The 24719-nt window shown below is 33.4% G+C and overlaps 2 protein-coding genes across 2 annotated transcripts; both read right to left on the bottom strand.

The window, feature by feature from the left end:
• Positions 1–1174: 1174 nt before the first annotated feature.
• On the bottom strand, positions 1175–4606 carry LOC132742547 (E3 ubiquitin-protein ligase TRIM71-like). Its single transcript, XM_060730982.1, has 2 exons — positions 4119–4606; positions 1175–3798 (listed from the first exon to the last, which is right to left on the bottom strand). Exons 1-2 carry the CDS (start codon positions 4409–4411, stop codon positions 2397–2399), a joined length of 1695 nt encoding a protein of 564 aa, XP_060586965.1. The 5' UTR covers positions 4412–4606; the 3' UTR covers positions 1175–2396.
• A 5054-nt stretch (positions 4607–9660) lies between these two features.
• Positions 9661–23330, bottom strand: LOC132742546 (kinesin-like protein KIF3A; the record flags this gene model as incomplete). The annotated part of the gene is given in 8 exon segments (XM_060730981.1): positions 9661–11165; positions 14340–14479; positions 15889–16011; positions 17065–17190; positions 17881–17991; positions 18197–18377; positions 19012–19165; positions 23319–23330. Coding segments are annotated over 7 exon segments (855 nt in total). The 3' UTR covers positions 9661–11122.
• Positions 23331–24719: the final 1389 nt, after the last annotated feature.

The raw sequence follows: 24719 nt of genomic DNA, 5'->3' as shown, positions 1-24719 counted from the left end.
TAAAATATTGGCAATAATTTCAAAATCATTTTAAATGAATCTGTTTTATACATGCAATGTTCTTACGAGATTCTATATTTGGCCAACGTGCAGACTTAATTAGATCTATTCTATTTCAAACATTTATTTCATCACGGGATATATAGTAGGGTGATTTTTTAAACTTCAGTTTCCTGTGTATCTGATTTTCATCTTTTAAAATTATCACCTTATTTTGTCTATGCTACAACTATGGTAATTTCACAGGCTTGTAAAGAAAAAACCTAGCTCAATATAATGCACAATTTTATTGTTACATCTATGAAAAAAATGCTACATACTAGATTTAACATTTTATATTGTACTCGGTACGGAACCAGCTGCAGATTAATTGTGGGAGAGTTATCTATTCAATACATGTTGTCAGTTTCAATTAATTAAAAAAAGTAATTGTTTGACTGTTGTTAAAAAATGGATTTAGGCCTACGTATGCTATGTAAGTAAACAAAAAGGGTAACCCAATAAAGCATACACCTTTAGCATTTCTGATGAAACTTTCACCTCTGCATTCGTTTGCTTAGAGAAATTATATCATATGGAAACTGAGTTTTTTTAAGTCCTGCATATATCATTGTCAGGTTTATACCCATGAACTCCATATATTGATACGCCTATGCTTTTGTTTCCTGATGACTTTTTTTTTTTGCTATTTGCTTGGAACATGTATAAGTATTGTATCAACATTTAATACAATTTTCTGGCACTTAAAGATTATCATGCGTTACTAATTATTTTCAGATACAGCAGATATAATGAAATTGACACGGTTGAGTGCATATAATTCTGTCATTCTTATGTTGAATTTTTTTAAACGAACCATGGATTGTTCCAAATTCAAAGCAAGACAAGTCCATTACAAATTTAAGGGGACGTACAGGACGAAGAAAAAAAAAACATAACAAGGAGAAAATTCCTTGATAAAACAAATTCATTATTGAATACACGTATCGATTATCTTATTGATTTTTTTGTCTTGTGCGATAGCTTTACCGCCTTTTTTATCGATCAATCAATGTTTGCATTTTGATATTCCTGGGTGATGCAATGATAAAATTTACATATTTTATATAACTGAATCAGGGTTTAGAAAGACATTGAATTAAAAAAAAAGAGAGCAACAAAAACAACGAATACAGGCCGATATGGGTTTTTTTAATATTACATACAGACTACAGCCAGACATAAATGTTATTAAAAATAGAAAACAAACACACATATATATAGAAGATATTCAAGTTTTTTCTATAAATACATGATTTATTTTCATCGAGTGACCAGTATGAAAATAAATATTTCATGAGTGGCGGTAGCCACGAGTGAAATATGATAATTTTCATGCCACAAGATGAAAATAAATCATGTATTTATAGAAAAAACTTGAATTTTCTGTTTATTATATACATTTTTCTCTTTTTTGCGATAAAATTTGAAAGACTTTCCATTAAATTTTGTGTACTGGCAGAATTTAAAAGAAAGTAGTCCGGCGAGACACCAGTGAAATACGGAAAATATGTTTCACTGCAGTGAAAAATAAGTTTTTACAGTGAAAATACGGAAAATGAAAATATGCATTTTATTTCATCAATATTTCTCAATATTTCATTTATAAGTATATAATAAATATTTTTATCAGGGTATACATATCCTTACATTGCCGTAAATAAAGAAATAAAGAGAATCAGATATATGAAACGTGAGCATTTACAACAAACATTTGTACGTGGATTAAAACAAGAACCGAGGAGTTAGAAACTTCTAAGTTGCAATCGTTGTCAGAAATATTAAAACTAAAATAACACTCTAGCATAATAAACGACATACAGACTGGTAAAACATATTTACGTCTTGGGTGGCGAATGAAAATGGATATAGATTTTGTAAGAATTGTTTATAAAGTCATATCGAATTCTTACAAATAGATCATGTACCTCAACATTTGACGCAACTCAACATTAACGCTTACCCTGCAGGCGGCAATAGATTCAACACATGCGATCAGTGCCGACCAAGATTAGCCACTCTTCATGGTCTGCACTGTTCGCTTTTCAGTGAAAATTTATTTTGAACTTTTCCCTAAAATGAATATGTTTTTTTTTCCAGATTGAAACCTGGGCAAGTCTATTTAAGATTTTTAGTGTGGTAAAAGTTAGTTATGTAACCAAAATATAAAACATCACTTTTCGTCCAAGATATGTTATGTCTATGTATGAAGGCTAAATACCAAAGCGTGAAGATATCAGTCGTCCACCCGCAGACAGACAGCAGACAGACAGACAGACTGGCGAACAGATAAAATGAAAGATATACACCCACCAACCTATCACTTCGGAGACATACAACATTATATTTTCGTATTGTCAGTTGTCATTTGGCTTACAATTGTAGGTTACTGTTTTCATTTTATCATTTTTACTCATGGTCACGGCAAGGCGCGACTTTTCTTCGCAGTAGCAGAGTGCCATGGGCCTCTGTACGCCGTCGCTTTCAGATATGACGGTTCTCAGATACTGTCCGTCTGCTGACAGTAACATCACGTTGTTCGACTTCCCGCCACAGAGGAACAACCGATTCTTTGGCCCGAGACAAACGCCTACAGGTGCATCCATCTCCTCGTGTTTAAAGACATTTAAGACACGCCCATATTTGGTCATTATGATTAAACCGGTGTCGGCATCAGCGACGTAAATCACGGAACCGTCCTTACTTGTGGTAATCTGATGAGGAAAGCCTATCTGATTAGTGATAGTTTTCAGAAAGTTGCTCTCAAACGAGGTTTCTGTCTCTTTCCTCTGGTAGTGTTGAATTATCTGGTAAACGGCAACATAACCCGGACCCTCGTTGCCTTCCGACCATCCGCCGCATGTCACATACATGAGACCGTCGTTGTACGCAATCCCGCGACATGGTTTCCCGACGTGTAAATCATGGGTTACTTTCAGGGTGCTGGTTGCTACGGCTTTTACGTTCATTTTGTTCCATAAACTAACAAGTACCGTACTGTGGTCCATGTAGCAAACCCCTAAAGGAGGTCCAGGTAGTTCCCGCGACTGCACAATAAATCCACCCAGTTCTTTCTTAATTGTCTCATTCTTAAAGTCGGTTAAAATAATTGACCCATCATGCAACGCGCATGTACTCGATACATCGCTGATAGATTTTTCTTTCGTAGCATGAATGGAGCATTCGCCAAGTGTAGCTGGTGACCCGGTGAAATAGTTTTCAAATACTTCACCCATCGTTTTTAACTCGTCTAAGACCGTATATAGTTTTAGATTTGGATTGAATTCAATTGTTCTTGGACGCTTTGAATTCAACATCTTTTCCAAGGATAACCCTCGTCTCTCGCAACATGTAGTTATTTTCAGTTGTACGAACAAAGAGGACACATTAGAACCTTTCTTTTGCTCCTCTAGTAAGTTTACTTCGTTCTTTAACGAGCTAATCGTCTCTTCAAGTTTGTTGATATCATTTGAAATCTCCTCTGCTGAAGAGTTTACAGTGCTGTCCAAAGCGAATACCAGCTGTGACTCTATGTCAGCAAAGTGCTGGATCACCATTTCCTTAATCATTCTAATCTGTTGAAGAATGGATTCTTTCTCCTCATGAACTCTTGTTGTGTCTTGACGTTTCCCCGGTATAAGGGCACCGAGACGTGTTTGAAGTTGATTTATTCTTTCTTTGATAGCGGCAATATCGTTATCGGTGCAATGTGTAAACTTAGCAGCGGCTTGTGGCAAGTACGTCATACCCTTACAGTGGCTGTAAAAGAGAAGCACATGCATATTTGTTAGAGAAGTGGTGATTCTCGGATTCAGCCATATTTGTATGACAGAAATTACATTACAAAATTGACTAAAAGCCTGATCGTTCTTTGCCCGGAAAATTCCCTTTTCCCCCTTTGGATTAAAACTAGGGATTTTACCCATAAGAATAAAATAAAAAAATATACTTTGAAAATACAAAGTGTGAAGTTTTTTTCTACATGTGTATTTGGGATTTAGTTTTTCTATTTGTTATATGTTTAAAGAATAAAAAAAATTACACACCAAAGTAATTATAACAGACATGTAGTAACATACCTATGGATAACTGCAACACAAGCCACGCAGCAGACCTCGTCATGGTCCCCACAGTACATGTCTATAAGTTTACCATGATGTGTGGCGCATCTCTGGGTTGGAAGTTCAAATCTCTCTTTGGAAGTGTCGGGCCCGGAACCTGTTTCAACAATCTGATGACATCTCATGGCATCGAACCGGTTATGCTGTTTAAGGCACTCGGTACACAACGGACTGTCACAGTCAATACAGTATTTAACTGCCGAAATTTTCGTGCCTTCTCTGGCGCACGGGATACACGTATGCTTATCCATAGCAAATTACGCGTATTTTTTATATCTAATAAATTATCGAGTGTTTGTCAGGCCTAACTTGTCACCATACCCTGGATTCAAATTTATCAACAACAAAATTATTTACAACTTCTTCAGTGCATAAATATTTAAACTACGTGCATTTTGAATAATCCGAAAATACGAGTTGTAAAGTCAAGAACAACCTTTGAGCGATCCAATCTTTTGAGCGATCCAATCTAAAGTTAAATATGAACAAACAAATGCTTTTCAAACTTCCTTTTTTCTTAAATAACTTTATCTCATAGTCTATACATTTTGGCTGATAATAATCTTATATTTTACTTCCCTATTGCCAAAGTTGCATTATTAAATATCTGCGCCCTTTTCACCAACACAGAATCTCCCTGTAAAACAAGTCAATTTTGCTGTTATTTTTGCTAGACATGTGCATTCGGCAAGTTCATTTTGATGAAACAAACACCTTGCATATTCTTTTTTAAAAATTATTTCGGACTAACACGTAAATTGTTGATAAATCAGTATTTTTTGCAGTATTTAAAGGTAATATCCAGCTTTGCTGGTGAAAGGGGAAGCTGGCCAGATATGAAAGAATCTCATGTCCCCGGTGGGAATCGAACTCACGGCGTTAAAAATGATTACGTACTGTTATGTTTAATGTATTCTGATCAGAGATGTAGATAACAAAATTAGGCATTTTGTAGAAATAAAATCTTAATTGGTGTACATTTGATCATTTTATATGATACACCATTTGAAAGTTAAATCTTTTATCTATTGCTGTATGTTAAAATATTGGTAACTTTCCATGCCTTTCATTTAGAAAAAACATAGCAGAACATACCAACTAAGCCAGTTCTTTTCCTTCGTATAATTAGTTTTGTAACAAAAATTAATAAGTAGTTCTCTTTAAAAATTGATGTATCGTTCATTTAAATGGGAACTGTAAGCAGTCATAGATAAATGCATTGGCTTTCAGAATATGTATTATTTGACTGATTTTGATATCTGGTTAATAAGTTTTACTTGCTTTAGCAAGCACGCGTGATATTTTAACTGGTTAGGAAGTGGCCTGTCTCTGTTATCTATGTCCCTGCTCAGATAGATCATAACATGCATGTTTTAATGTCTCTAAGACAGACTCTCTACTACTATTTATTTCAGACAAAACATAAAGTTGCCAAAAGGAGTAAAATTCTAGAAGACTCGTACGTCTTTTATTCTTTTCCCGTATAGATAAAAAATGTTTGTTGAATGCATGTACGTAATAACCACGATGTGTATACATGTACTAAAAAAATGTAAAATATTTTGAAAGACATTTATATAATTCATCTTTGCGGTTTTATACATGTATTTTTCTTTTTCTATAAAACATTGCATCATTCGCCATCTTGTTTTTTTTCTTAAACGAAACTCTAATTGATTATACTTATTTAACATTCAGCAAGTTTCATTAGTTTTACTCGATACGTTTATTATATGTATTATATGTATTAATGTAGCAATCTATAACACTGATAAGACAACAATAGTGTTGTTAACACCATTTAAAATATCTCCGCACAAGTCTGAACCTTTACTCCATTATCGATTACAACGCCCTTTCATCCGAACATCTATAATATATTGATTATGAATAGGAACGGAATGTAACTTGATTTTATGCTTCGTCATTACGCGTGCTACTGCCGATGTCATTATTCTGACGTAATAATTCAAGTTAAAGCGGCCTTCAGCTTTTTATGTTTTGTTGGAAAAAACAGATCTGTGCTGATTCAAACTAAGTATTTCAGTAATATAACCAAGAAAAAATGCATCATTTCACTTTTAAACCTTTTCCAAAACAGTGCCCGCGAGTTATTTATATAGTGCGCAGTGACGTTCGTTTCTATAAAAAAAGATTGGGAAACGAATCGTCCGCTTTAGTAATTTACATATAGACTGTGGGCTATCGAGGATTTTCCTTATTGCTTATGTATTTTATCCACAATAAATTTCATTTTATGCCTTAATTCCTTTGATTTGACAATTATATGAAACGAGTTGTCTTAAAATAATGTATTTAACCTTTAGAAAAGCTGAAGGCCGATTTTAGAACGCCAATTCAAGCAAAATTAAACGTTTTGTATATTCCGCGATTGTGGTATTTAATTGGGCCTGATGCAGTTTATTTATTTTCCTTTTAAATAAATATGAACAAACATTTTTTTCTTTTAAATATAACCAAAACATCACCCTTTTGATAATTAGGTGACCTGCGTCAAAAGTGTGACGTAATAATCCGCAGTTCCAGTATTATAACTACATTTTTTAAAATATTTAATCTCAGACATATTATCTCTTTTAAGGGTCATATACCTTTTTTATTTAGACAAATGCCTTGTCCAACAAATATAATTCAAACTTCAAAGTAATATGGCACAACAGGGCATCCTTATTTAGACATAGTTTGATAACTGTATATAATCCATTCAAAACATATTGGATGCTAATCACAATCAATTATAAAAGTGGCAAAAGTAAGTATTTTAATTTCCATACTAAATACTTATAATGCTTATTGCTCCGAAATGGCTTTATTATGCATTATTACAAAATAAGGATTAAAGCACTAATTCTAAAAAACCGCTACCATTTAAATAGCTTAAAATTCAAAATAACAAGTTTTTTTTTAAAAACCTGCTTTTAAATGACACAGCATGGCTTTACACATCAATAGAACTAGCGGTCTCTTGCTGTATCCAGCTTCTTAGGGGGTAACATTTTGAAATATGATCAAAGACTAGAGATCAAGGGTTTTAAAATCAAGAACCAAACAGCATCCCTCAGAAATCACCAAGGGTTTAAACATGTTCCAGCAGGACACAGGGTCTTTCAAATAGATTTAAAAGAGTCCAGCAAGATTCAATGAAATGTTCTACAACACATAGACTGCTGAAAAGCTATATCAAACAAAATGAAAAAAAAAACAAAGAATAAATTTTTCAGCATAATAAATGTAAAATTCGAAAACTAACAGCAACCATGGCTTCTGAATTATCACAATCATGTCCAGGGATGTAACTAGTTTATTATTTATGTACTAGTTGTAACATTTATATCATGTCAATGGAGGTAACTAGATTCATGTTTATATCATGTCAAGGGAGGTAACTAGATTCACATTTATCTCATGTCAAGGGAGGTAACTAGATTCACATTTATATCATGTCAATGGTGGTAACTAGATTAATGTTTATATCATGTCAAGGGAGGTAACTAGATTCACATTTATCTCATGTCAAGGGAGGTAACTAGATTCACATTTATATCATGTCAATGGTGGTAACTAGATTCATGTTTATATCATGTCAAGGGAGGTAACTAGATTCACATTTATATCATGTCAATGGAGGTAACTAGATTCATGTTTATATCATGTCAATGGTGGTAACTAGATTCACATTTATATCATGTCGAGGGACGTAACTAGATTCAAATTTATATCATGTCAATGGAGGCAACTAGATTCACATTCATATCATGTCAAGGGAGGTCACTAGATTCACATTTATATCATGTAAAGGGAGGTAACTAGATTCACATTTATATCATGTAAAGGGACTAACTAGATTCACATTTATATCATGTCAATGGAGGCAACTAGATTCATGTTTATATCATGTCGAGGAAGGTAACTAGATTTACATTTATATCATGTCAATGGAGGCAACTAGATTTACATTTATATCATGTCAATGGAGGCAACTAGATTCATGTTTATATCATGTCAAGGGAGGTAACTAGATTCACATTTATATCATGTCAATGGAGGCAACTAGATTCATGTTTATATCATGTCAATGGTGGTAACTAGATTCATGTTTATATCATGTCGAGGAACATAACTAGATTCATGTTTATATCATGTCAATGGAGGCAACTAGATTCATGTTTATATCATGTCAATGGTGGTTACTAGATTCATGTTTATATCATGTCGAGGAACATAACTAGATTCATGTTTATATCATGTCAATGGAGGCAACTAGATTCATGTTTATATCATGTCAATGGTGGTAACTAGATTCATGTTTATATCATGTCGAGGAAGGTAACTAGATTCATGTTTACCAATCTCAGCAGTATCTCCCATAACATATCTTGCAAATTGAAATCCAATTGTTGATTTAATCATTATTGATACATAGATTAATTAAGCAAACTAGGTAAAAGTTATTAATAAAAACAGGTAGAGAAAATGATGTTAAGATTCATGTAACGTCGAATTCTGATGTTCAATTTCAGACGTTATTCGTCATTGACATTACATTGATCTGCAATGCTTTGCTGATTACATTTAGGTATGACCTGAGAGTTGATTTTATAATCATGCAAGGAGTAAAATTCAAAGTTAATCATGAAGGAGAAACTAGATTCACATTTATTCAATCTCCTACACAGTGATCTCCCTTATCAGTTTACAGGATTCTCGGCCAATACAACATTGAAATATCAGTAGTTTGAATTTAATATTCTAGCTGTTAACAGTCAAGAAACAATTAAAGGGGGTAACAATTACATTTTTTTCCAATTTCCTAACAGTGACTCCCCTTTATAGTACAGAATCTCTGCCATCACAAACATTGAAATATCAGTATTTTGATATTTATAATTTTTAGCTTTTTAATTTATTTTTCATTATTTTGTATACTTTTGATAATTTTTTTGATAAAATATAACGGACATAGGTACAAAAAGTTAAAAATAAAACACAGAAAGAGAAATATGACGTTAGATTTTCTATGTAACGGTCGATATTTACATTTGAATTTCGACGATACGTCATTTGACTTTTATCATCATGTGACATCTGCAAAGGCAGTGATTACAATCTAAAAAGGGAGGTAATCACTGTGAGGAGTTTGATTTATATCATGTCAAGGGAGGTAACTAGATTCAAGTTTACATCATGTCAAGGGAGGTAACTAGATTCACATTTATATCATGTCAAGGGAGGTTACTAGATTCGTCAAGGGAGGTAACTACATTCACATTTATATCATGTCAAGGGAGGTTACTAGATTCAAGTTTATATCATGTCAAGGGAGGTCACAAGATTCACGTTCTGGACAGTGCCACCAGTATATTTCTCCTAAATTGATAATAGATGTTGCAACATATATAATTGTCCACAATTTGATTTTAGTTTGAATAAATAAATATTCATTGCTCACAGTTACAAATATATTAAGAACAAAATATACTTTGAATGTAAAAAGTGATATTTTAATTTTCAATGATCAATATTATAATTATGCATATTTACAATATAAATCAGTTTGATACAAAACACAAAGAGAAATTTACAATAAATTTGAAATTATCACAGCATTTTTCTATGGAAAAATAAAATAAAAATAAATAAATCATGGAGGGAATCGCAAAAATAATCATAATAGCTCTGAGAGGTCCATAATGACAAAAAACGCAACAAAAATGTGTGAGTCTAAATTATGCACTAACTTAATACGCTAAACTGCTAAAAAAAATCATCAGCACAACTTAAAAAAAGTTTATGACATGTAATAACAGTATAATATGGATTTACAGGACAGTCCATAATATGGACTTAAGGACCTGCTGAGATTTCTGAATTAATTAACCCCTGAACATATTTAAACCCAAAAACTAAAAATATTTTGATCAACTTGGGTGTTTTTAGTCATATTGATTTGCCTATGCCACCATAAAAGAACCAGTCTAGCTGGTGGTTATAGTACAGTCTGATCAGACCCAATACTCAATTTTACCATAATAATACTGCAGAACCCCTTTTACTTAAAATTAACAGATCCAAATTCATAGCAGGGCTATTCCATTATAAGGGTGAAGGTAAAATCTCCCCTAAGTTTGGACAACTCAAATCAAACAAATAAGTTTTATGTTGCAAAAATGTTGTTGTAGTATAAACACAAATTAATTGCATTATTGCAGGTAAGTATTTCATATCTAAAGTTTCAAGTTTTTGCACATGTAAATAACAGTACTTGTATTAAAAAAATTCTTCCAATATAAAAAACTGCCATTTACTAAGTCTAGCAAATAACACAACCTTTTTTTTATCATCATACAACTTCTATACGTAATAACAGCAGTCACTCACTAAGTGACGATTAAAATATAAATGTGTACATACTTATAAATATCAATATCATGGTAGCACGATTATAATTTCAACCCGGTTATGAAAATGATACTGTCTGAACAGGGAACATTTGGTCACTTTAACTTTTAGTCTTGGTCCAAACACAAGTAAATCTTATGTAAGATAAAAATTTATGTTAAATTATGCATGAGTTATTCCACTCGTGAGAGTACATTTGTATTCCAAAATTGTTTTGACTGTAAAAAATTGGTCTGGATTTTGTTTAAAAATGGACACAAAGAATGTTAAATATTACAAAAGATTTTTTAAAAAAAGAGAAAAGTCAATCAGGTAGTATGTCTTAAGAATGAAAACGACAGAACCCACGTGACTATGACTGCCAGAAACATTATAACAGCAGATAAAGTCCTTGAATTCAGCCATGGATAAACGGGAGTGCTTTGTATATTTATATATGATGATATCTCCGTAACATCGCCTTCGATCAACCAGGTCAGATAAACGCAGCTCCAGTACAGGTACATGTCTAGAAGGAGTAAAGCAAATGCTGCGTGATAAAGTCACTGTAGTACAGAGTCAATCTCCGCGTCCTTGTTACGCTTTCTGAAAACAACAACAACAATAATAATTCAATATTATACTAAAAGATCTAAAAAAAACAAAACAAAAAAACATTAAATTGAATTAACATCAGTGATACAGGGATTCTTGCTTTATTTCATGACATTTTTTTTTCAGGATTGAGTGTACTGGACAGTCGCCTTTAAATATTGTTGTCAACTATTTCGTTGCAACAACACTGCCTACTTAGAACAGTGAAAACTAGAACTATCACTAAATGTGATTAATACCCCCACAAGTCTGCCTCGGAAATGAGGATGTTACTAGTAACCGAATACCTTTTAAAAGAATTGAAACATAGAGTTATGGTTGTGGGCAATTAAAGATAATTATGGTTCATGTATGATGCATTTCCTTTCAATGTGGTTGGCCATTGATGAAGTTTAATTGAATTACTCTGTAATAAGTCCAGAAAGACAAAGAAAAAGAACAAAGGACAATAACTCTATAAATACTGAAGATAGAGTTATAGTTCTTGTGCACTGCACTTCCTCTTATTGTGCTTGACCATTGTATGAAGTTGTTTTGAATTCCAACCAGTACGTTTTAAGTTATGCTCCGGACAAGGAAAAGTATCAAAGGGCAGTAACTCTGTATTTTGTCAAAATAGAGTTATGGCTCTTGTGCACTGCACTTCCTTTAAATGTCCTTGACAACTGTATGAAGTTGTACTGAATTCCAAACAGTAGTTTTCAAGTTATGCTCTGGACAAGGAAAAGTAACAAAGGGCAATAACTCTGTAATTAGTCAAGATGGAGTTATGGTTCTTGTGCACTGCACTTCCCCTTATTGTGCTTGACCATTGTATGAAGTTGTTTTGGATTCCAACCAGTAGTTTTAAAGTCATGCTCTGGACAAGGAAAAGAAACAAAGGGCAGTAACTCTGTAATAAGTCAAAATGGAGTTATGGTTCTTGTGCACTGCACTTCCTCTCAATGTGCTGGACCATTGTATGAAGTTATAATGAATTCCAACAATTAGTCTTCAAGTTATGGTCCGGACAAAATAAAGCAATGGAAAAGTAATAAAGGGCAATTACTCTGTAATTACTTTAGATAGAGTTATGGTTCTTATGCACTGCACTTCCTCTCAATGTGCTTGACCATTGTATGTAGTTATATTGAATTCCAACCATTAGTCTTCAAGTTATGCTTCGGACAAAAAAAAAGCAATGGAAAAGCAACAAAGGGCAATAACTCTGTAATTACTTTAGATAGAGTTATGGTTCTTGTGCACTGCACTTCCCCTTATTGTGTTTGACAATTGTATGAAGTTGTTTTGAATTCCAACCAGTAGTTTTCAAGTTATGCCACGGACAAGGAAAAGAAACAAAGGACAATAACTCTGTAATTAGTCAAGATAGAGTTATGTTTCTTACGCACTGCACTTCCTCTCAATGTGCTTGACAATTGTATGTAGTTATATTGAATTCCAACCATTAGTCTTCAAGTTATGCTCCGGACAAGGAAAATGCAACGGACAAAAAAAAAGCAATGGAAAAGCAACAAAGGGCAATAACTCTGTAATTACTTTAGATAGAGTTATGGTTCTTGTGCACTGCACTTCCCCTTATTGTGTTTGACAATTGTATGAAGTTGTTTTGAATTCCAACCAGTAGTTTTCAAGTTATGCCCCGGACAAGGAAAAGTAACAAAGGGCAATAACTCTGTAATTAGTCAAGATAGAGTTATGGTTCTTATGCACTGCACTTCCTCTCAATGTGCTTGACCATTGTATGTAGTTATATTGAATTCCAACCATTAGTCTTCAAGTTATGCTCCGGACAAGGAAAATGCAACGGACAAAAAAAAAGCAATGGAAAAGCAACAAAGGGCAATAACTCTGTAATTACTTTAGATAGAGTTATGGTTCTTGTGCACTGCACTTCCCCTTATTGTGTTTGACAAATGTATGAAGTTGTTTTGAATTCCAACCAGTAATTTTCAAGTTATGCCCCGGACAAGGAAAAGTAACAAAGGGCAATAACTCTGTAATTAGTCAAGATAGATTTATGGTTCTTGTGCACTGCACTTCCTCTCAATGTGCTTGACCATTGTATGTAGTTATATTGAATTCCATCCATTAGTTTTCAAGTTATGCTCTGGACAAGGAAAATGCAACGGACGTCTGGACCGACCGACCTCCCAACCGACCGACCGACCACCGGGTGACTCCTATATACCCCCCCAAAACTTCGTTTTTGGGGGTATAATATTTCCCAACTTTTAAAGGGGCACACCTCCAATTTAGGATAAAAAACAAATAATAAGAGCTCAGCTGTCTATAGGATTATTAAACAAAAACCTGAATAATGTAGAATTATCAAAGTTCAAAAAGGGTCATAATTCTGTCAAAATCTAAGTTAAGAGTTGTGAACCTTGGAAAGTGCGTCTTTGGTGACCTATTATACTCTCAATCAAGTGTGTTAAGTTTCCACAGATTTCCCTCAGTTGTTTTAGATATACCAATCTGCATGCAAAAACTTATTCAAGGTGTGATGCTGATGCCTGGGTGAGAACAATAGCTCTACCCATTCCTTGAATAGTCGAGCTATAAAATAATCTTCATAACCTTAAACTTTGGAAAAAAATGTTTATAGTTCAAGAATCTTAAGATTTTTACTATCAGGTATAATTCCTAGCCCCAATGTATCATAAAAATAACACCGATTTGTTCCTTTTCATCACAAAACTTCTTCCCTAATATGAAAGAATTAAGTGAAGTTTCTGTATATTATAGTTTTTAAAGAGTTTATTTCATCTTGATTGTGCACGAAGCTATATCACTATAGCTCTAAATAAAGACACACTATGGAATATGTTTCTGCAATCAACCAGTACAAAGCAATGAATGTTAAGTTTTTTTGCTCAAGGAAACAATGGCTTAACCCCGATGGTGTTTGAACCCATGCAGCTACCAATCTTTAGATTACTTGTCGGATGTTTTAACCGCTCAGCCATGCCACCACAAAATATAGATAATTTCTGTAGTAAAACTAGTCTTACGCAATTTTTACACTTTACAACATTTTACTCATTACAAGATTTAAAAAAAAAAAATATTAACAAATCTGGGGGGCTTGCTGGTTTATGTACTACTTCACTAAAATTTAAACAAAATTAAAACAAAATTACAAAACTTCTAACAAAAACCAACTTTTTTGATGATTTTGGTCTCGAAGATTTGGGGCGGCCTGATTTTGGTCGTGATGATTTGGATGACTTCTGCTTCATAGCCTGTTGTGCCCCCTCTGCTGTATAGGCAAGGTAGATGTTCGACAAGTCTGGCTCCTGGCCCTATGTGAACAAAACGTATTAGTAACTTTGTTTAGCAATAACATGGGTAATTTTTGGACATATAGTAAAACATTAAGACTTTACAAAAGTTAATAAAACAAAATTGTATCCAGTGTAAAGATGGTATCAATATATCTGACTGCAAATGGCTGCCACAGACACAAAGAGAGGTAACTGTAATGTTTAAAGGCACATTATGCCTCAGAAACGAATACATTTTTACTCCATTAGAAAGGGCACACATTAATTTTATAACTTTTAAATAATGGTTTTAGGGCATTCAAGATGCTTGTTACTTGAAGAAAGGAGCTCTCGATGTAAAATAATTTATCATAAAAAAGCAAAATGTAAACAAATTAATATTTCGATTTTTCATACAAAATACTCTATCACTATAACTGTACTAATTGCTAAAAAGCACAAAAAGCAACAGAAGAAATAGAGTGTTCAGGTAACTGGTAAAGGAGTAACTATTTTGACACTACTTAAGTACAGCAAAAATAAAAAAGTTTTTGAGAAATAAAGATCATGTCTGGGGCGTAATGTGCCTTTAAATGGAATGCAATAAACATTTTTTCACTTTAAAGGTATTTATAAAATCCATATCCTGATAACAGCCACCGAATCTACTAATGCAACAAATGTGGACAAAGATCAGCTGACAAATCACTACTGACTGATCATGGTCTGCACTGTTTGCTATTAAAGCGGCCTTCAGCTTTTCTAACGACTACATATGTTATCATGTCAGATAAATCGTTTCATATATTTGTCAAAACAAAATAATTATGATGGAAAATGAAATCTGCTGACAATAAAATACATAAACAATAAGGAAACCCCTCGATACATCTAATCTACAGCTCTGCTCTCTATATTTAAATAAGTAAAACAGAGGATTCATTTCCCGACCATCTATTTTAAGACATCATCGTCACTGACGCGTTATAAATAGCTCTCGAAAGGCAGTTTTGAAGATGATTTAACAGTGATATGATGCGCTTTTCCAAGATAAAATTACTGAAATACTAAGTTTGAAACAACACAGAATTGTCTATCCAACAGAAAAATAAAAGCTGAAGACCGCTTTAAGTTATTTCATATTGTAGAATATTTCTCTATTCCCTAACAGTTGTGGATGGTTTTGTCATGATTGAAATAATGGAAAAATCCATTGAATATATCTAGAGTAGTAAGGGCCTTAGTAGTGACCGAAGCTTGAAGATTATCTAAACCACTCCTGAACCAGTCCTCTTCCTAAAACTAACTACTTTTGTTGGCAAATGACAAAACTTAGTCTCGACCCCAGTAGCTCTCAAACCCAAGATCCCATTGCTAAGATAATGATCTTTTGATCAATAAAGGTTTAAAAGTGTTATGCAATATATATTATCTGGACTACTTTTTACCTTCTCCTTATCTTTGTCTGGTTGTGGTGTCTGTTTTCTCATATTGTTACCCGTGTATGCAACACATCGTAGCTGCCACTCTCCTATATCATCATTCCATGCCACATGCTGTTCTATCATCTCCTATAATCATAGACATGAGCTGCGTCAAGACAAAACCAACATAATGGGTTTGCGACCAGCATGGGTCCAGACCAGCCTGCGCGTCCGCGCAGTCTGATCAGGATCCATGCATTTCCCTATCAGTTTCTCTACCTGTAATAGGGTTGGTAAGCGAACAGCATGGATCCTGATCAGACTGCGCGGATGCACAGGCTGGTCTGGATCCATGCTGGTCACAAACACACTATATTGGTTTTTCGCGACGCGGCTCACATTATCTTTTAATTTTATCATTCTTTCTTTTTTTAGGTACATAGTTTTACTTCACAGCATCACTGAGTTCCAGCAAGTTTGGAGCCCCTCAGTGAGCTACCCATCATGCATTGTTTCAATTAGCAACATAAACCTGATGGCACACCTGATTAGAGCCAATGACCTTATGTAAGCTAGGTGGATAGCTTCCAAACATTTAATATATTACCTTACATAATAGTATTTATCTAACATTCTTGTGATTTACAACAAGCAAAATAACATTTACCTCATATTCTGGTGATTTACACCTTGCATAATAACATTTACCTGTTGTGACATTCTTGTGATTTACACTGACATAATAAATAACATTTACCTGACATTCTTGTGATTTACACTGACATAATAAATTTCATTTACTTGATATTCTGATGATTTACACCTGACATAATGGATAACATTTACCTGATATTCTGGTGATTTACAGAGACAAAATTAATAACATTTTCTTGATATTCTGATGATTTACACCTGACATAATAAATAACATTTACCTGATATTTTGGTGATTTTCACTGATATAATAAATACTATTACCTGATATTCTGATGATTTACACCTGACATAATAAATAACATTTACCTGATATTCTGGTGATTTACAGAGACAAAATTAATAACATTTTCTTGATATTCTGATGATTTACACCTGACATAATAAATAACATTTACCTGATATTCTGGTGATTTACACTGACATAATAAATACTATTACCAGATATTCTGTTGATTTACACCTGACATAATAAATAACATTTACCTGATATTCTGGAGGTATAAAGTTGTCTATGATGGTCATCTGTAACTTTAATTCTCGTGACAACTGACGTACATTCTCTAACAAACCTTCCATCTCACGTTGATGTTCTTGTTGTAAATCTGCAATCTGAAATAAGCAAAATTCAAATTTTCAAGCGTTTTGTCAGAAGAAATGGAAAACGTGATCTTTTTTTAGGCAGTATGACCATAAAATGCCAAATGTGGCACATTTGCATTAATCTCATGTATTTTTGCCATGAATTAGAGGATACAATTTTTTCATCAATTTAAATGGAATATAGAACATGGTCTTAATTCAAAGATGTAGCAAATCTGAAGGATATTGTTTGTCAATGATAAAGAAGGGGAGCAGTGGCCTAGAGGTTAAGGTGTCTGCCTCTCAACCCAGGGACCATGGGTTCGAGCACAAATTGGATCACAACCATGTTTCTTCAAATAACACCAGTACTGGTTGGTAGCAGGAAACAGACTCAAAAGTGATAAATATAAGTTGCAAGAACTTGTTTCCCAATCGAGCCAAAGATAAAGAATTCAGGAAAATTATCAGATTGTCATCAATATCACAAAAAGCAAACTGTGGAACACATTGTAATATGTAAAACTTTAATTTGACAATGAACGCACATATATGAAAAATAACGCAATGTTAAATTGCTTTAGGCCTTATTCTTAAATTGTATCCAATAAATAATCTGGAATGTTCATTTAAGGCAGCAAATGCCTTTTTGAAGATAGTTCTACTAACTTCAAGAATATACATGTACGCTAAACATAGCAGGTCCTGTTGCATACTAACCTCAGATTTGGCCTGCATAAGCATTGTCCAAACTTTTTTCAGTTTCTTCGTTTTTCCCGTTATTTCTTCCTGCAGACTTGAATATTTCTCCTCAATGTCCAAACGTTCTTGCTACAATGTTAAACATACCTCTATGTTATCAGTGACATAATCCTATAATCATGACCCATATATTATAAAATATTTTTTTATTCAAATCAACCTAAACAGATTACAGAGTTTTCATTATTCTTAAGTTTCGGATTAGCTGTGGCATCATGTGTGAAATCATTCAACATCCTAGTCTTACATCACCCGATTGTCTTTTTTTTCTTACCTCTTTTTCCTGTAGCTTGTTGCGTAACTTTTCCTCTACAACTTTTCTCTCCTGTAATTCGAGGGCACTTTCCTCCAGCAATCTTTCTTGTTCCTCCGCTTTCTCCAACAAATTTTCCCCACCCACTATAATCTTTTTCTCAATGGCTGCCAACTTCTGTGCCAGAGCATCTTGCTCCTCCCTATAAAATATATGAGCCGTGTCACGACAAAACCAACATTGTGCTTTTGCGACCAGTATGGATCCAGACCAGCCTGCGCATCCGCGCAGTCTGATCAGGATCCATGCTGTTCGCTTACAAACCCTATAACAAGTAGAGAAACTGATAGCGAACAGCATGGATCCTGATCAGACTGCGCGGAAGCGCAGGCTGGTCTGGATCCATGCTGGTCGCAAAAGCACTATGTTGGTTTTGTCGTGACACGGCTCATATAATATTCTTTACCCTAAATCAGCTAACTTTTATGCAACGGTCTTTTGCCCAGATTTGAATTTTGGTACAGTCCATTCAAAATTTAATGGATTTCATTATCAAAATATAAAAATTGAGCTTCCCAAATCAAGCAGCCAGGTCAGACAGTACTGAAATGCTTGTAGCCTGGCATATAAATATAATACAGATAACACACAAACAGAATTGCCAGTTAAGACATACAATGTATACTTTCATGCAATAGTAGCACTAATGCACCTAACTTTCATGCATTTACATCTGCAAAAAAAACCCTCACCCTCGAGCTTCTGCAGATGTTAATGCATGAAAAAATGGTGCATTAAACCTCTATTGCTAAATAATTCTCAAAACATAGACATACTGATATTTTTTCAGTTCAGTTTCTTTTTCTAGGAGATCATCTTTTACTTTGTTCTTTTCCTCCTCAGCCATATCTTTTTGTTCTTCTAATTTTCGACGGTCTGCTGCAATTTTGGCCTGAATTTCTGCCATCTTTTCCTTTGAGATATGCTTTCCTGAAAAAAATCACAGAATTAAGGTCACACTACAAAAGATGATCATTTTAACATTCCATTGAGTTGTAATAATTTAACGCTATAGAAAAAAATCGTCTGAGCCTGAAATAAACCTAAAGGGTTCGGTTCATGTGGCCTGAAAAAAAAAAAAGACTTTCGCATAGACTGTAATGGGAACCAATAGGAATCAGCTTTTTATTTCTTTATTGCTTTTCTAGTAAGTATTATATTTATTTTTTAAAATATTTAAAGGGGAAAATAGTTTAAATAATGTGTTGGAAATGCCTTGATTCATGTAACATCTTATTAAAAAATGTTTTATAGTTTAACAATTTTGTCAACTACAATTTCACAACTGTTAATATTCATTACACAAAGGGAAAATAAAAGAGCATTAGAGGCCCCAGTCATTATGACCCTTCGAAAAAGATACAAAATTTGAAGTGAAATATACAGAACAGAAAAAAGGACTGGACACAATCAAATGACATTTTTTGGAGTGAAATATAAAGAACAGAAAAGGGAATATACACATTTTGTTGCCTCAGCAAGACAGTTTTTTTCTTCTTTAATTAAAATTACAATGGTTATTTTCCTTACCAGTAATTAGCAAGATGAAAAAGAAATCTTAGTACAAACATAATGTTAAAATGACTATAAGAAATACAGAATGATAATAAAAGGAAAACATAAGGAAAACATAAGCTTCAAAGCAAATAACTAAGTAAAATAGAGGTAAAAAATAGATGTTTTACAACTGCTCCTACATTCAACAAACAGAGTGACAGACAGGCAAAGGCAAATATTTTGCCCCCCCCCCCCCCCCTCACCTCTACCCTGAAGTAGTGAAGGCATTAAAAATATTTCAAAGTTGTTCAATCTCCATGCATGGTGAAAAGAATATTCACTCTCTACAAATGTGAAGCATCAAATGGTGCCAGTTGGATGTACATGAATATTACAGCTGAAAGCTTCACGCCAGAAGAGCAAAACTATTTTCAATAAAATCAAACCTAAGAGAAATGCACTAAGATTGTAAGAAAAGTAAAAAGATTCTTATTTCTATTAATATTTACATGTTATGTGCGATTAATGACCGACTTTTCAGTATTTATAACTATATTTCTACTGCGTTACTAATGCAGTAAGGGCTATTTTGCATTTTTGACCTGTTTTTGGCAAGTGTGTAAATTGCATTCTTTTAGTAACTTTACAGTATTATACTTTTAAACACATTTTTAAATTTTCATGATAATTAGCATGAATGTGGAGGTGTGCTGCTTTAAAGTGAGCATCAAAGTATTGTTTCTAATCATACATGTACATGGTTATTTCTTCTTTTTTCTTTTCTTTTTTTTTTTGGCTGGTTTTAACAATTCACCAAGAATGTAAAGGTCATAAGGCGACTTTCAAGCTTTACTAGTGAAGGTTTATCTCAGGTGCCACTCTGTACATTATTTCAGGCACCCAAGTAGAACAATTGACATTCCAAAGTCCCTGGCTAGATTCCAACCCACAGCAGTGAGGGGCAAGTGGTTTGAAGTCAAACAGATGAACGTATCTCTTCTTTAAACACATAACAAATCTCTACAGGTTTTATACAATTTTTGAGCTGGCTAAAGATCAAAATAAGTATGCTATACAGTTTACAAAAAATATATATGTAAGAAAAAGTAAAAATCTATGTTGTACATCCAACTGTCACCTTTTCACCTCAGGCATCGCAGAAATAAACAGGAAAGTGTGATAATAGACAGAAAAAAAACACAACAATAAAACAACAACAAATATTATATCTACCATCTACTATATGTCCAAAGTTGAAGGAATAAAACAAAAAGAACCGTCTTATGATTTTCAATAAATTATACACTAATTTTATATAAAGGTGTAACACACTATATATTCATCATGTATGGTTTACCTCAATTTTAAAGCCACAATTCAGTTCATGGTATAACAAGTGACCCTTATCTTACAATACAGTACAGCATACAGTAATGTATTTTCCTTATCACCAATCCAAGGAGGTATTTGTCACTGGACTTGGACGAGTTTTCAAGAAATCTTAACTTGCCACTGGTGGTATAAACCGGGTATAAAAAATCTTTCTGTCAAATATTTTGAAGAGGGACTTTTTTGTTGGGTTTTACGTGTCAATAACACAGTAGAAGGTTATATGGTGACTTTCCAGCTTTACCATGGAGGAAGGCCTTAAATGCCACAACATGCATGAATCATACACTAATGGGCACCTGAGTAGACCCACCAACGCTCTGTAAGCTAGTTGGATAGCTTCATCACAATCATGAAAGAATCCATTTGAAAGGTGATCGTCTTAGTTTTAAGTCTTAACCATGCTAGATATCTTAAATGGACTTGTCTTTCTTTCAAAAGCAGATTAGAATATGTACTGAATGCATACTAAACAGTGCAGACCATAATCAGACAGCACATATGTGCGGCCTGATCTTGGCCCGCACTGATTGCCTAGGTAGAATCGATTCAGTTGCAATTATCAGGCTAAGGGCAAAAGCACAATTACAGTTTTAAAAATATGGAAACTAGGTACTAATCATGCAATAAAGTATAAATTTGGCCTGATTTTTTTTCCCTCACTGATAGGTCCATCTGATTTTATGCAGATATATACTGTGACACATATTGTTTATTGAGCCCAGTAATGCTGTATGTACAGTATCACAAATTAATTGTATCGTTACACCCTTATTTCAAGTAAAAAAAAAATGTTTATCACACACCCGTGCCAATTTTGCGACTCCGTAAATATGGTATTGCACGGCCGTGCATATATTTTGACGTGACGTCATTAGCGTTATACAAACATAGTGTAAAGACGCGCTAAATGTTAGCGTTATACTATAGGCGCTAAATGTTAGCGTTATACTATAGGCGCATCAATGAAAAATTACTCTTATTTCACTTTAAACGGTCTTTATTTTGGGTATGTGATAAATAGAATATTAAATTCGTGTAAGTTCATTACTGAATTTATTGCACTCGTTGAATAAACTAATATTATGCTCGCATAATATAATTTTATTCAACTCGTGCAATAAATTCAGTATTGAACTTACACTCATTCAATATCCTCTATTTATCAAGGTATTTATATATTTCATATTTAAAACTTAACATACTAATCTATATACAGTAAACTCCACTTATAAAGATATCGTTTATAATGATATACTGTTTATAATGATGCTATTGCTGTGGTCCCGAATCTTGTTTTTTTTGTTTTTTTTTTCATATTTGTTGCCCCTACCATATAATGATATTCGGATAAAACGATATAAATTTCGGCAGTCCCCTGAATACTTTAAAAAGAATATTTTAAAACTGTAGTAAAAAACCTTTTTCCGGGACCCATCCCAAATCAAAAAGGGCCCACAATACGTTTTTAAAAACAAAATAACAATGAAAATCTTTTTAATCGCAGCTAACTTTTCAACGAGTTTTTCAAGTTTTAATTTAAATAAGAAACTGTTTTTTTGTTTTCTTTTTTTACCCCTTTTTTCTAAACAGTTTTTTTTCATTTCCATATGGGCGGGTATTTTTCCCTAACCAAAATGGGTTCCTGGAAAGTAAAAAACCAGTGGGGGGGCCCTCCCTTCCTCCGCGCTAAAACCTACCAAAGCATCTCCCGGGGATCGAAACCCACGCCAGGAAGAGGGTTAACTGGAAATTAAGAAAGTCCATCGATCTAAACCCCTCGACCACAGAGGCGGTTGATGATAAGTACTGAACATGAAAAGTGTTTACAAGTATAAAGTGACAACCAAAAACCATACAGTGACTCATTTCGTAGGATTGTTAGTAATTTAATTTTTTTTGGTAAAAATGCATCAGATTCAAAATAATATCCCATTCACAACCAGACAACTGGTTCTTTACGATGCGATGTGAAAAGAATAAACACCAGATATCTACTTTTACAGTTTCATCCAAAAGACTGTTAGTAATCTTTATTGTAGTAGCGGGAGATCAGACGAGCCATTTCAGAATTTTTACGCTCCACCGGAACACTGCGTCAACTGTGTCGACTCTCTGATAAGTATAACTAGCTAGTTGTGCTATATATAGGTATCAAGCAAAGGTGCACAAGGGGATAAACAAAATATAATCCTACCTGACTGATCTCCTGTTATCATTATACAATGTTCAATAACAAAATGGTTATATACATATGTTACATTAATTATAAGTAAACAGTGTGTGACTTTTGTTAACTAAATGAATATAAATATTGCCAAACTTTGAAAAACTTGTAAAGAAAAAAAAATTTGATAATATTACATTTCTTTTTATCATTAATATAATGCAAGAAGTTTCCAATCTTTTTTGTCTGTATGGCTTGGGTTTCAGGGCAACCTATCATTTCAGGCATTATTGGTGGAGGAATACCGTATACTATCGAAGCCTTAGATTCTAGTCATTAAACAAATAATGTTTTCATTGAATATTAACTTCTTTTTCTTCATAAGGACTTTGTCACTTTAATTTTTTTTAAAAGTTAATATCACAACTTCTGGTTGAGTGAGGAATGAGAAACAAAGGAACCCACCCTAGATAATATAAATGAAAATGACAATTTGGCGGTCCCATGTCTTATTTTAATGTTTTTCAAAGTTTGGCTCACTCTGATTAAATATGTTTTATATACAAGTACAAAAATGATATAATTTTCTACTAGCGATTTTTCAGCTAATCTTGTGGAAGAAAACTCTTTGTCATAAGAGACTGAAATTTATTAATACAAAAAAATTTCTAAAAACTTTGCACTAAATATGTAACTTAAATAAAGATACAATAAAGACTTAAACTAGTTTCCTAAAAAGCAGTTTACAAATACATCATAACATGTATAATATATATCTCTCTAATGCAGGCGCAATAACTTTAAACATTGGTGTAAGAAGTGTAAGTGATCAAGAACTAAGCACTCATTTGATAAGAAATTTTTTTCTTCTTTTTGAGTCAAATAAACTGACCTTTTCATTATAACTATGTACTAAATATTCCTATTTTGTATTACATGATACAAAAAGTGCTCTATATGGCTTTTTTAACCCATTTTAAATTTTTTTAATGAATATAAAAAGTAACGTTTCCTTATATAAGAATTTACATCAATTATGATATATGTATATTATAAGTATACCCTACCAATCATTGAATACTACAAGCCTAAGTAAGGTACATCAGATAGGAAAAATTTGGTAATCAATATATGAATGCTATGTCATACAACTACCTACTTCAATGAAAATATCTGGTATTTCTCACAAAATAAATACAAAACCTTTCTTTGTCTTCTTCTTTTTTTCTTTTGACCTTCACACCATTCTTCAAATTTTATAAATTCCTTCTCCTCAACTCTCTTCCTCTGACCCCTTCACTGTCTGTCAACTCCTAAAAATTACAAATATGAAAATCAAGTATGTTATTCTGACCCTTCACTGTCCCTCACCCTAAAAACACAAATATGAAAATCAATATGTTATTCCTGACCCCTCAATGTTGATTTCCC

This window comes from Ruditapes philippinarum, unplaced genomic scaffold (assembly GCF_026571515.1).
Source record: "Ruditapes philippinarum isolate M1 unplaced genomic scaffold, ASM2657151v2 ctg8986_1_1_1_1, whole genome shotgun sequence".
Classification (NCBI taxonomy): Eukaryota; Metazoa; Mollusca; class Bivalvia; order Venerida; family Veneridae; genus Ruditapes; species Ruditapes philippinarum.
The sequence above is the reverse complement of the archived record's forward strand: the minus strand, read 5'-3'. Positions and strand labels throughout refer to the sequence as shown.